At 48.8% G+C, this 12,153-nt stretch overlaps 1 protein-coding gene across 4 annotated transcripts in view; it reads left to right on the top strand.

Moving 5' to 3' along the window:
- MAP3K13 (mitogen-activated protein kinase kinase kinase 13) overlaps window positions 1–12,153 on the top strand; it is an 80,090-nt gene that overhangs the window by 63,757 nt on the left and 4,180 nt on the right. For all 4 annotated transcript variants that reach the window (XM_062005525.1, XM_062005528.1, XM_062005526.1 and 1 more), the window contains 8 exons: window positions 467–625; window positions 2,198–2,306; window positions 3,174–3,283; window positions 4,361–4,477; window positions 5,010–5,147; window positions 6,548–7,283; window positions 8,932–9,002; window positions 11,427–11,724. In XM_062005525.1, the coding sequence (XP_061861509.1) occupies window positions 467–625; window positions 2,198–2,306; window positions 3,174–3,283; window positions 4,361–4,477; window positions 5,010–5,147; window positions 6,548–7,283; window positions 8,932–9,002; window positions 11,427–11,724 (1,738 nt within the window). The remainder of the gene's footprint in view (window positions 1–466; window positions 626–2,197; window positions 2,307–3,173; window positions 3,284–4,360; window positions 4,478–5,009; window positions 5,148–6,547; window positions 7,284–8,931; window positions 9,003–11,426; window positions 11,725–12,153) is intronic.

Raw genomic sequence — 12,153 nt, 5'->3', positions numbered from 1 at the left:
AACCTATTAAACTCTTACCTAGGAGAATAAATAACACCAGAGGGAGCTTTAGGCTTGGGGAGAAAAAAGAGAAGTGATATATAAAATGAAAAACCCAACCAAACCTTTGTTGACACTTCTTGGTTCTGTCTGTCCAGTAGTAGATGCCTGTTCTTAGCAATAAGGACAGCCTGTCTGTCTCAGAAAAGCTGACTTTCCTTGCCATTTAACAGGAGTAAGATTTAATATATCTCACAAAGAGATAGCAAAGAGTGAGGGGAAAACCAATGGGGTTTCGTGTTCAGACCAGTGCTGGTGTGTGAAATAGCTACTCTTGGTTAAAAACTAGTATGTAAACACTGTTGCACCTGCTTGCAATTTCAGATCAGTCATACTGTTTTGCCAAACAGTTTTTCTTCAAGCTCCAGATGTTTCTGTTAAGTTGATTTCACTCAGAAGCTTTTGTCCTGGTTTACTTCTTCATCAGGTCCTTTGGAGTGGTTTTGTGGGAGCTGCTTACAGGAGAGATTCCCTACAAGGACGTGGACTCTTCAGCCATCATTTGGGGAGTGGGCAGTAACAGCCTGCACCTTCCTGTCCCTTCCACCTGCCCAGATGGCTTCAAAATCCTCATGAAGCAGACCTGGTAAGAGCCTGAACCCCACACTGCACAGACCTAGGACTGACTCACAGCTCTTGCAAGAGCTCTCAGCAAAACCAATAGAACCAGAGTCATGGTGGGAGTGTTGAGCCCAAAGTAGACAGAGGGCTCTTAAAAATTATCTCACTTGTCACAAGAGTGGTAAGTTTTCACATACTGGATTCTTCTTCCTTGTAGCAACAGGCCTGGGACATTTAGAGCTTAGAGGAAGCAGGAGGAAACCTGTCTGGTTTGCTGGGTAGATGGGGCAGGGCAGGGAGCAAGTGGAGACTATTGAGAACAGTGAGGAGTTAATAGAAGTGGGGGAGCAGAGCTTGGTGGGAGCCCCTGTAGGATGGCTCTTAGCCAGGCGTTGCCTGTCCATTGTGAATCAGGAGCAGGCAGTATGAAGTTCATGTTCAGGAGCCTTCACAGAGGTGACTGCTTTGTTGTAGCAAAGTACATGATACAAGAGAGCTGTGGAAAGAGAAAAGGAACTGAGGAAAGGTATGGGTAAAATTTCTTGAGACTGGCTCCAGAGTGGAAGAAAATGATTTTTCACTCTGAAATTCCCTTGTGTGTGACTGACTCTTGAGCTGGTTAAAGAGAAATTGGAGCTTTGTGTATGAAACCAGGATTCTTACATGTACAGATATGGAAAATGCTTTCAGTTTCCTTCATGTGTCAGATTACAGTTGAAACTCTTTGGAGTTCTACATGAATGCTTTGTCTTTGTAATTGCATCTTGGCACCGTGTAAGTGGTCTTCTAGCATTTTCCCACCCCACGAGTTTTACCAGCCATCCTCTTGATGGCACAAAGGGAAAACCAGGCCAGTGGCTGCAACTGCTCTGGAGTTGCAGAAGGTCCTGCTGTTGGGTGTCAGGGAGAGCTGCTCTGCCTGCTGCACCTCTGCACAGGGCTGCAGAGGGCAGGCAGCAGCTGGTGCAGCTCTGCACACTCACTCCATGCACTGGTGTCCCCATCTAGTGGAAGTGGGTGCTCTGTGGGGGAAAGGTGGCTGAAGTCCTCAGAAGAACTGAGTCTGTGCAGCAAGTCTGGTAGGTTCAGACTTCAAGCTAGTGTGCTGATCTTTCAATGATACAAATGGTTTTGTGCTTGAATGGGGTCTTACAGAGCCGTTCAGTGCATTATAGGCTCAGCCATGTACTGTGTGGCAACAAGGATACATTTAGTGTTTGTAGACACCCTGTTCTCTTGAATGTAAGTTGTCGTTTCCACTAGATTGATAATTCCCATTATAAAACTGGGAAATTAACAGGATGATGAACTGAGGTCTGTTTCTTCTTGATGAACAAGTTGGGAACAGTTTCAGTTTGCATCCTACCTTTCACTGTGTAGTCACGTCCCCTTTGTTGGCTCAGAATAGATCATCCCAAAGCAAAAGCTGAATACAAAACACCTCTAGCACAATAAACTCCTACTCAGCGAAAGAGACAGCCAGAAAAGCTCCTTTGCTCTACACAGCTACACGATGCAGAGAGTATGTTCTAGTGAGAAAGCCTTTCAGAAGGGTTAGCCTCCTCTCATGGTGGGGCATTTGTCTGTTGTGCTCCAGGCAGAGCAAGCCACGGAACCGACCCTCCTTCCGGCAGACACTGATGCACCTGGACATCGCATCTGCTGACGTGCTGGCTACTCCTCAGGAAACCTACTTCAAATCACAGGTAACTGGAGAATGGCTCTGTCCCAGGAGTGTTAGAGTTAGCTCCAAGGACGTGGTTTTGGAGGCTGCATTGAGTGCAGATCCATGCTTTCAGTTTGATTCCTGGGGAGAGGCAAATTGAGGGGTGTTTTGAAATCTCATACCAAAGCTTTCACAACTGAGACCTCTGCCAGCTTTAGTCCAAAACTCAACGTGGTCTCCTTCTCCCTGAGGCCACTGACTTCAGAGGTTCTGCTCCCTGGAGATCACAAGACTGCTGAGAGTAGAACCTTTCCATTTATGATGAAGATGAGCAGGGCAGCCAGTGGGTCAAAGACTCTGGAACTTTGGGGGAAGTTCTAATTCTTGGTGATTCCTCTGAGCCCTATGCAGTGAGCTGTTGTCTGCTCTTAGGAGGGAATGGAAATGAAACCTGTACAGTGCTGGGATGCATGAGAGGAAGTGGTGTGGGTATTAAAACTGCAAGAACCAGGGCTTCAAGGGGCAAATAGAGTTAGTATCACCCCTGTGATGTCTTTGTCATGAACATAGATTTCCAAGTCATAAGGCTTTCTGTCTACTTGGAATACCAGAAGGAAAGAAAACATTGTCTTGGGGCAAAGAGCTGTAGGAAATTTGAAAAGTATTTTTTTAGAAAGTGCAGATGTGTTTTAAATGATCTAATGGCTGGACATGAGCTAATTCACAACACTGGAAACACCACTGGAAGGTGCTGAAGCTCCCAGAACAATTCAGCTAACCGAAACACATCTTCAACCCAAACCTGTAACTTTCTGTAGACACAAAGAATGTTGCCCAAGAGCTTTTCTTTGGTACAACCAGGGATCCCAGTGCTTTGTAAATACCTGAAAGTAGGTTGCTTTCCTAGGCTGAATGGAGAGAAGAAGTGAAGAAACATTTTGAGAAGATTAAAAGTGAAGGGACGTGTATCCACCGGCTGGATGAAGAGCTGATTCGTCGTAGAAGAGAAGAGCTGAGGTCTGTTGATAGTCTTTCATCTTTACTGCTCACTTTTTCCCTATCCAGATTTCTTTTCTTCAACTAGATGGTCCCAGCTCCCTCAGTTTTTTGTCAGAGGGCCCTATGCTTCAGAACCCTTGAGTATTCTCATGCTCCTAGGCCATGAGCACTGCTTGGCTGAGGGAAAACTATAGAGAAACAGTGGAAACTGTCCCTGCCCTTGGGCAGCCTGAACAGTTTGCCCCAGGCAAGGGAGGCAAAGGCTTGTGTGTTTACCAGGGAGTATTTCTGTCTGAGTTTCGGTGTTGATGAGAACAGCACTGAAGCAGGTGCATCCATCTCAGTGGAAAAGGCATGTTGCAGTTTGCTGTGAGCTTTCAGGGCTCTGATGTTTTCTTTGGATTAGTTATTCACAGAGAAGTGAGCACATTCTCAGCCCACGGGGAGTGAACACGCTGTCAGCCCACTGAAATGCATTTTAAACATTCGACTGACTTAAAAATGAGAGCAAAATGTTTATTTAAGAAAGGGAAAGTGTTATCTTCTGTGATATAAATCTGCAAATACAGTTACAATAGAGAAACATCAACCAGCAAGTAAAGAGTTGTGTGTCAAGGCTGAGAAACCAAAGGAAGCTGTGCTCAAGGAGCATGATGTAGTTGTTGATCAGTGTTCCCCCAGTCCTAGGGAGCTTTTGATGGTCACATCTTTCAGCTGGGGCTCAAGGTGACTGCTGCAAAAATACTGTAGTGGTGTATGGCTTCAATTACAAACAGATGACTTCTTCCCCTCTTTCTTTAGAAGCTGATTTAGCCCCCTCTCTGTGCAAACAGGATGATCAGAGCTCAGGCAAAGGGCTCATGGATGCATGTGAGGTATTTGCAGTTGCCACTCTTTCAAGACTGTTAAAGGCTTTCTAAATCAGCATGATTCATTGCGGGATCCAGCTCTCGGTCGTCATTCACAGTTGGCTCTATCTGGAGTTCAGTGCAATGCAGACAGCAAATATGACTTTCAGAAAGCCTTTTCCTTAAGAACCTCTATTCTTCTCTCTTGGTCCATGGCCTGTGGAGTAATGACTTGTCTGGTTTTCAGACACGCCTTGGATATCCGCGAGCACTACGAGAGGAAGTTGGAACGAGCCAATAACTTATACATGGAGCTCAGTGCTATTATGCTGCAGCTGGAGGTCCGTGAGAAGGAGCTCATAAAGTACGTATCTGTGGGCAGAATGACACGGGGCAATGTGCATGCAGAAGGGAAAAGCAACCCCAGCACTTCAATTCTGAACACCAAAGTGGTGTTTGTAGGTTTAGTGTCACCTGACAAAGTTCCAGGGTAAAGAAAGAGCTGGCAAGCAGAGGGAGGCAGCTTCAGAGCAGATTACTGCAGACCACTTAGTGCACTTCTCTTCACCCAGTGTTTACTGACTGGGAGAAAGACACCTTCCCCACATGGTGGTGTTGGCATCCTTTGGCCCCTTTGTAAAGAGAAAAGCAGTGCTGCTTCTGGACTGTGCACCAGGGCTTTGTTCCAACTGCCTGATCTCTGCAGAGAGAATTCAGCAAATGACTGTGTCCTCTCCCAGAACAGCCTGTTGTGCTGCACCCAGCAGTAGCTGAGAAGCAGGCACACAGTGTGCTCACAGTGCAGCTGTGTTTCTGTCCAGCAGGAGCTGCAGTTGGATAAAGAGAGAACTGATGTGGTTTGATTTTGGTGTTGGTTTTTTTCCCTGATGTTTCAGGAGGGAACAAGCAGTGGAAAAGAAGTACCCCGGGACTTACAAACGGCACCCAGTCAGACCAATAATCCACCCCAATACAGTGGAGAAGCTGATGAAGAGGAAAGGAGTCTCCCATAAACCAGGCAGCCAGACTAAACGGTAAGAAGGAGCAGAGTTCTATGCCAGGAACCAGAAGTAATTCCCCACTGAGGTGAGCAGGCAGCTTGCTTCCCTTGGAGTCTGATGACAAACCAAAGGGCTTTTTGCTCTTGGGCCTACTCTGAACCTCAGCACCACAATTGTTTGATTATCCCTTCTACTTGGGAAACTCTCTGACAGGAGCTATCTAATGTGTGTCCAAACAAAGGAGCTTGCCAGGACTTGGATGGTAATAAGCAGGGTGAGGGTTGTGGGAATCAGCCAGCTTCAGGGATGATGGATTCGTTGTAAAGGCATTGAAGTGGGATTTGAGATCAGGGAGTTTGCGCTGTCCTTTCAGCTGTTTCTCTTCTGCACGACTTTCAGAAAGTGAGAGTTTATTTTGGTTTTTTTCAGTGGAGCTGTCTGTTTTATCCTTTTCTGGAATTCCCAGGATTTAGACAGTGCTGATTAACAGTGAATAATAATTTTTCTGAATGAACATCTGCGTGTGCTTCTGAAATGAGCTGATGGTAACCATCAGCAGGTTGAGGCCCTGTTGTGCTCATTGTGTATGCACCACTAAGAGACATGTCCTACACCAAGGTCCTGAAGGAGCTATTTTGGGAGCAGGACTTCAAAATAAGAGCAGAAGGGAGAGTACATGGCAATACTGGATCTTGGAAAAAGCAGTAAGAAATGAGTGTAGAGCATGATGGGCTGAACAGAAAGAGCATAGAGTGAAGAGGATTAAAGGAAGCTAAAACACAGAAGTCAAAGAGCTGAAGGAGAGGGAAGCCTGTAGGTTTTAGAATCAGGGAATCTCAAGGGTTGGAAGGGACCTTGAAAGCTCATCCAGTGCAACCCCCCTGCCAGAGCAGCACCACCTAGAGCAGGGCACACAGGAGCTCACCCAGGTGGGTTTGAATGTCTCCAGAGAAGGAGACTCCACAGCCCATCTGGGCAGCCCCTGCCAGTGCTCCCTCACTGAACAGGGAAGAAATTCTTCCTTGTGTTTCTTTGGAACCTCTTCTGTTCCAGTTTATACCAATTGCCCCTTGTCCTGTCATTGGCCATCATTGAGAGCAGCCTCGATCCATCCTCCTCAAACCCACCCTTGATGTATCTGTAACCATGAAAGAGGTCACCCCTCAGTCTCCTCCAAGCTACAGAGCCCCAGCTCCCTCAGCCTTTCAGCACAAGGGAGATGCTCCACTCTATCATCTCAGTGGCCCTGCACTGAACTCTCTCCAGCAGCTCCCTGTCCTTCTGGAACTGAGGGGCCCAGAACTGGACACACTATTGTAGATGTGGTGTCCTGAGGGCAGAGCAGAGTGTGCTGATGGTTACATCTGGCTCCCAGCCCATGGCCTTTTCTTGTTGTGTTGTTCAGTGTGTAATTTGTGCTGCCTGTCTCTCAGGCCGGATCTGCTCAAGTCAGAGGGCATACCCAGCACGGAAGCAGCGTCCAACAGCTCACCAGTCTCAGGAAGTCCCAAAATGTCGACGTTGAGCGGCAAAAGCCGCTACCGCAGCAAACCCCGTCACCGCCGAGGGAACAGCAAAGGCAGCTACAACGACTTCGCAGGGATCTTGAAAAACCAGCCAGCGCAAGACGATGCATCCCCACCCCCCCCTCCTCCTCACCCCCACCAGCCGGGCCTGCCGCAGCAGCCTGGCCACGGCCTCCCCCACGGGCAGCACTCCCGGCTGCACGCGCACGGGCAGGACATCGCCGCCTGCGCCAACAACCTGCGGTACTTCGGGCCGGCGGCGGCGCTGCGCAGCCCCCTCAGCAACCACGCTCAGCGCCGCGTCTCCGGCTCCAGCCCCGACCTCATCTCCGCCGCCGTGGAGGCCGATTGCCGCAGGAGCCTGGAGAGCAAGGAGAGCGGAGCCGGGGGCTGGGAGTGCTGCAGAGCGGATCCCTACGACTCCTGCCTTCAGTGCAGGGAGGAGGACGGTGGGCAGGGACAGGTGGCTTCTGACAGGAGCCGCTCGCAGTCGCCGGCAGCCGTTCCGCTGTACGAGAACGCACAGTTCATTGAGAAGATGGAGGATGAAGGCTTCAGCAACTGCCAGTCAGCGTCCACCCTAGGCACTCCCCAGCACATGGCTGCTTCAGCGCTGCCTTGCAAAGCAAGGCCCCTCCAGAAGGTAAGGACAAAGCGTAGGGGTTTGAAAAAGAAACTGCCCCGAAGCTTAGAATCACACAACCATAGAGTCACACAATGGTGGGGTTGGAAGGGACCTGCAGAGCTCATCCAGTCCAACCCCCTGCAGAAGCAGCTCCCACCTAGATCAGGGCACACAGGAATGTGTCCAGGTGGGTCTTGAAGCCCTCCAAGGAAGGAGCCTCCACACCCTCCCTGGGCAGCCTGGGCCTGGGCTCCCTCGCCTCACAGTGAAGTAGTTTGTTTCAGCTGGAAGAGACCTTTGAGACAGAGTCCAGCCTTAGGAGTCCGGCTTGCTCCTCCTTTCCCTCTCAAAGGAAGGTGTGTAGCACAGGCTGGTGTCTGGACACAGGATGGTAGCGATGTCGCGTTTCCCACACACGTAGAGCTGTGTGTACAACTTTCTCTGAAGAATGTCTCATGCCTGTCTGAACTTTGCTGTGTCACTGGGACATACCTTTTGTTGAGAAGCACTGCAGGCATATCAGAGTATGCTGCAAACAACAGGGGTTGTCAAATCTGGTTTTGATAGGGCCTGGTTATATCTGTTACTTGCAATTTAGGCAGCTTTTATTTGAGCCAAAACCTAGGCTACTGAGCTCCCCTTGTTGAAACAACCCCAGCCTTTTCAAGCCTTTCTCAAAGCAAAGGAAGGGGTAAATGCATTCTTTTGGTGATGTGAATGTCGTGCATCAGTTTCACTGAGAATCTGTAGCACTTCTGAGCCTTGGAACAGAAGCTGAACATCAGCCATGGTCTTTCGCTGTACCTGGCCTTGTCAACTGTCCCCCTTGACCAAAAGCCATAGTTGTCTTGTGTTTCTGTGGAGATCTTGCAAGGCTCAGAACGATGTTACAGCACAACTGTACAGAAACAGAGCAGTTCTCTGTTCCTCCTGCTTCCATCCTGGAGATGGGAGAAGTAGGAACCGATGTGAGTGGAGTTCAAAGAGCAGGAAAACTGGGCCTGGGTGGAGAAGCGAAGAAGAGGATGAGTAGCACACCAAAAGTGTTGTTTGGGCCCAGAGTGAAGGGAGGAGGACTTTGTGTTACAGATGGGTAGGACAGAGGCAAGTGTTGTCAGTTTAGATATGATAGGAGGAGGCTGTAAAAAGAAGAAGAGTGCAGGGGGAAGATTTGAGTAGGAAAAGGAGAAGAAAAGGTTCTGTGCTCACTGAAGTAGGTAATGGAATAAACCACAAGTTCTCTAGTTGGTGAAACCCGCCGGCAAAGGCTGTGTCAGCCCCTGTCCTGCCTTGTGGTGGGCTCACCTAGAAAAGGGGTGAAGTTGTGAAGTCAGGAGTGCCACATCAGCTCAATAATGCCTGTGTCAGACTAACTACTTGGATTGTTTCTGTAAAAATACAGAACATTACGTGTTCAATGCCTGCTGGAGTACTCCAGGGCATTTCAAAGTCAATCACTCCAAATTCAGCAATGGCAGCCACAAGATGGCCTGAAGGAATCTCCTCCTAAGTTGTCTGAGGCAGTGTGTGCTGCTTATTTTCTTGTCTGGGTTATTGCAGCCTGTTGGCACAAGGACTTTGTCCTGGAGGACCAAAGGGCATCTCTGCAGTTGTATGTTTGTTCTTTCCCAAACATGACCCCACTCTTGTCCTTGCTTTCTGCCAGAGCGGTGATGACTCTTCAGAAGAGGAAGAGGGCGAAGTAGACAGTGAAGTGGAGTTTCCTCGTAGACAAAGGTAAAAGGTGAATTCATTCTAGTCTCTCTTGGTGGGACAAAACTCAGGACAACTGTCACAGCAGCTGCACACCAGTGTTGATGCTGTGGAATGTCTTGGCAAAAGAGCAGGGTTGCATTCAGTGCATGGCATCCACCCTCAGCTCTCATCCTCTGTGCTCACTCGCTGCTTTCAGCCTGTTCTGTGGTGTTCTCTCCAGCACAGCTTTTCTGCTGCAGGCTGCTTGTAGCACAACCTGATCATGCTTGATAGTGTTATCCAGCCTATACAAATAAGAACCAGAACCAGGCTTACTGGCTGTTGGACTCTTTCACATGTTGTTTATTAACTGTTGCTGCAATGGGACTGACTCCAGCGTCTTCAGAGTTGAATTCAAGTAGGATCAGAGATCTAGGTGATGACACAGCTCATCATATTTGACAGTGTCTCCTGGAAAAAGACATTTGAAGGGGTGTTCCTGCCTAAGCTTATATGGTAGCAGGCTCTACAGTCCTGTGCTGAGGAAAGAGATCATAGAATTGCTTTATGAAAGGAGCTTCTTGGAAATTCAGAAATGGGTAAATAGGTTAAAGGTTGATAGGAGAGGGGCAGAAGAGGAAAGAAAAGCCTGTCTGCTGTTGCATACATCTGTGGCACACTCCCAGCTTGAATCCTAAAAGCCTCTACTCAAAGACTGTGGTAAAATTTGAAAAGGTACTGAGGAGCGTGACAGGAATGGTTAGAGATGGTTTCCACAGAAGAGGAGGTTAAATCCAAGAGAAATGTTTCTCAAGCAGGAGAAGAAATGGTACTGGAGGTGCATGAAATAGTAATTTATGTAGATAAAATAGACAAGGAATAGTCAGTTCACGTTAGGGACACCTAGTGAATCAAACAGGGGGGTTACAGTGAACAGGAGGAAGTGCTTTTTTGCATCCCAACCATTTCCCAGATGTGGAGCTCATTTCCAAGGTGTGCTGTGGAAATCGGAACACAAACAGGTCATAAGTGTTAAATGTACAGCTTAGAGATGCATCAGTGGCCGTTGGGCACTGTCATCCAGGTTTGATCTTCAGCTCAGAAGTCTGATTTGCTGAGTGGGACAAACCAGGAAGATACACCAGGGGAAAGCAAGCTCTGTCTGCACACCCTGGCCTCAGACTTCTCCCAGGTTCTTTCTTCCAGCCTCAGGCTGGAGGCAGCACTCTGGGCTGGGTGTTTCCTGGCTCACACGCCTCTGGTGTGATTGCTGCTGCTTCTGTGATGTATGAACTCAGAAGACAAATTGCCTCTCCTGAATGAATTGGGTGTGATGGCCAGTTGTGGGTCTCTTGGCACGTTCAGTCAGCTGATGTTTTGTCCCGTTGCTGTTCAGTCCTGTCACAAGGTGATTTCCACACTGAGGTAACTGTGAGCTCACACATTTTTTGAGCACACATACCTAAATCCTAGCCTGGCTGTTGGGATCACTGCCAGGGGATGCTGGTACTCCTACCTGTACCTGTCAATTTGCTTGAACCCTACAGTACAGCCTTTCTGTAGGAAAAAGGACTGTTGAGGAAAAATATGCTCCAGGCTAGATCTACTAATGCAAACATGTAGCAGAGATGAATCAGATGTAGAACAGATGAATCAGTCAAAAGGTGGTAGATTTCCACAGCTCCAAGATGTGAAAGGCAGCTCAACACTTTGCAGAGCTCTTGATGCCAGCCTTACAGATCAGTTATGACTCAGCTGGAGATGTGTTCTTAGGGTGGGAAGAAGCTCTTGCAGAGTTGATGTAAAGGCTTGTGTAGGGATAGGACCTGTTTTGGTCAGAGACGTTTTTGGATGGATCCAGCTCTTAGCCCAGCATGGAGAAGCAACCAGGCAGTATTGTGTGCACTGTGCCCGAGCGCTGTCTGCCAGGGGAACGGGACTGAATATCCTGGGCTGCCTGTTGCAGGGAGTGAGCCCTGCTCGTGGTGTGCTGAAGATGCCAGTTAAAAGTAAAGGTGTAAAAACCTGCTCTGCATCACATGCTTCAGAAAGGAAGAAGAGATGTTTGCTGGGGAACCCATGTAAGGATGTAGCAGCGACTCCATGTCCACCACACCACCAATGTTGTGAGGGGCTTGATTGTGATATGTCTCAAGAGGAAGCTGCCTGTTACCCTTGTACGTGTTAGAGAGGGAGCATCCTAACACTGCACAGGCTCACTAGCTCTCTCTTACTCTGTGAAGTTAGAGTGTGCCCAGAAACCTGCCCACTGAAAAGCTGAGCCTTCTCCAGCTGGCAGTGGGCTCCTGGGCACAGGCTCCCTCAGGGCTGAGCAGGCACCGGGAGAGGAGTGTAGCACCAGTTGCAGCCAAGTAGCCAAACACAGCAGCTAGGAAGTTGGTTTTCCTTTGCAATCAGAGGCACTGTGATAGAAGCTGAACGCACATCTGCTCTCCTGGTTTGCAGACCTCACCGCTGCATCAGTAGCTGTCAGTCCTACTCAACCTTCAGCTCAGAGAACTTCTCCGTGTCAGATGGAGAGGAGGGGAACACGAGTGATCATTCCAACAGCCCAGATGAGCAGGCTGCCAAGCTGGAAGATGAGCTGGCTGAGAAGCTGGAGGACATGCTGTCACAGACCCCTGAGATCCCCATTGAAATCTCCACCCAGTCTGATGGTCTTTCAGACAAAGAGTGCGCTGTGCGGAGGGTGAAGACTCAGATGTCTCTGGGCAAACTTTGTGCAGATGAACACAGCTGTGAGGTGAGTTCCTAAAATCATAGAATTGTTTTGGTTGATAAAGCCCTTGAAGCTGCTGGAGTCCCAGCCCTGCCCTCACCCTGCCCAGCCCAGCACTAAGCCACAGCCCTCAGCACCTCAGCCCCACGGCTTTGGGATCCCTCCAGGGCTGGGCACTCCCCCAGCTCCCTGGGCAGCCTGGCACAGGGGCTCACACCCCTCTCAGGGAAATAGTTCTTCCTAAAAGCTCTAAGTTTAGTTATCCCCACTTCCTCCTGTCAAATAATGAAAGATAGATAAATGTTGCAGAAAAGAATCCAAGGGCCAGAAAGTTGGATGACTGCCTGGGAAATGCTGTGGTAGATGTACTATAGCAGAGCAACTGCTTTAAATACCCAGTTGTTCTCATCCTTGGCCAGATGAGTAGACAGGGGAGAGCAGCACAGACAAAGC

The sequence above is a fragment of the Colius striatus genome, chromosome 12 (genome assembly GCF_028858725.1).
Source record: "Colius striatus isolate bColStr4 chromosome 12, bColStr4.1.hap1, whole genome shotgun sequence".
Classification (NCBI taxonomy): domain Eukaryota; kingdom Metazoa; phylum Chordata; class Aves; order Coliiformes; family Coliidae; genus Colius; species Colius striatus.
The sequence above is the reverse complement of the archived record's forward strand: the minus strand, read 5'-3'. Positions and strand labels throughout refer to the sequence as shown.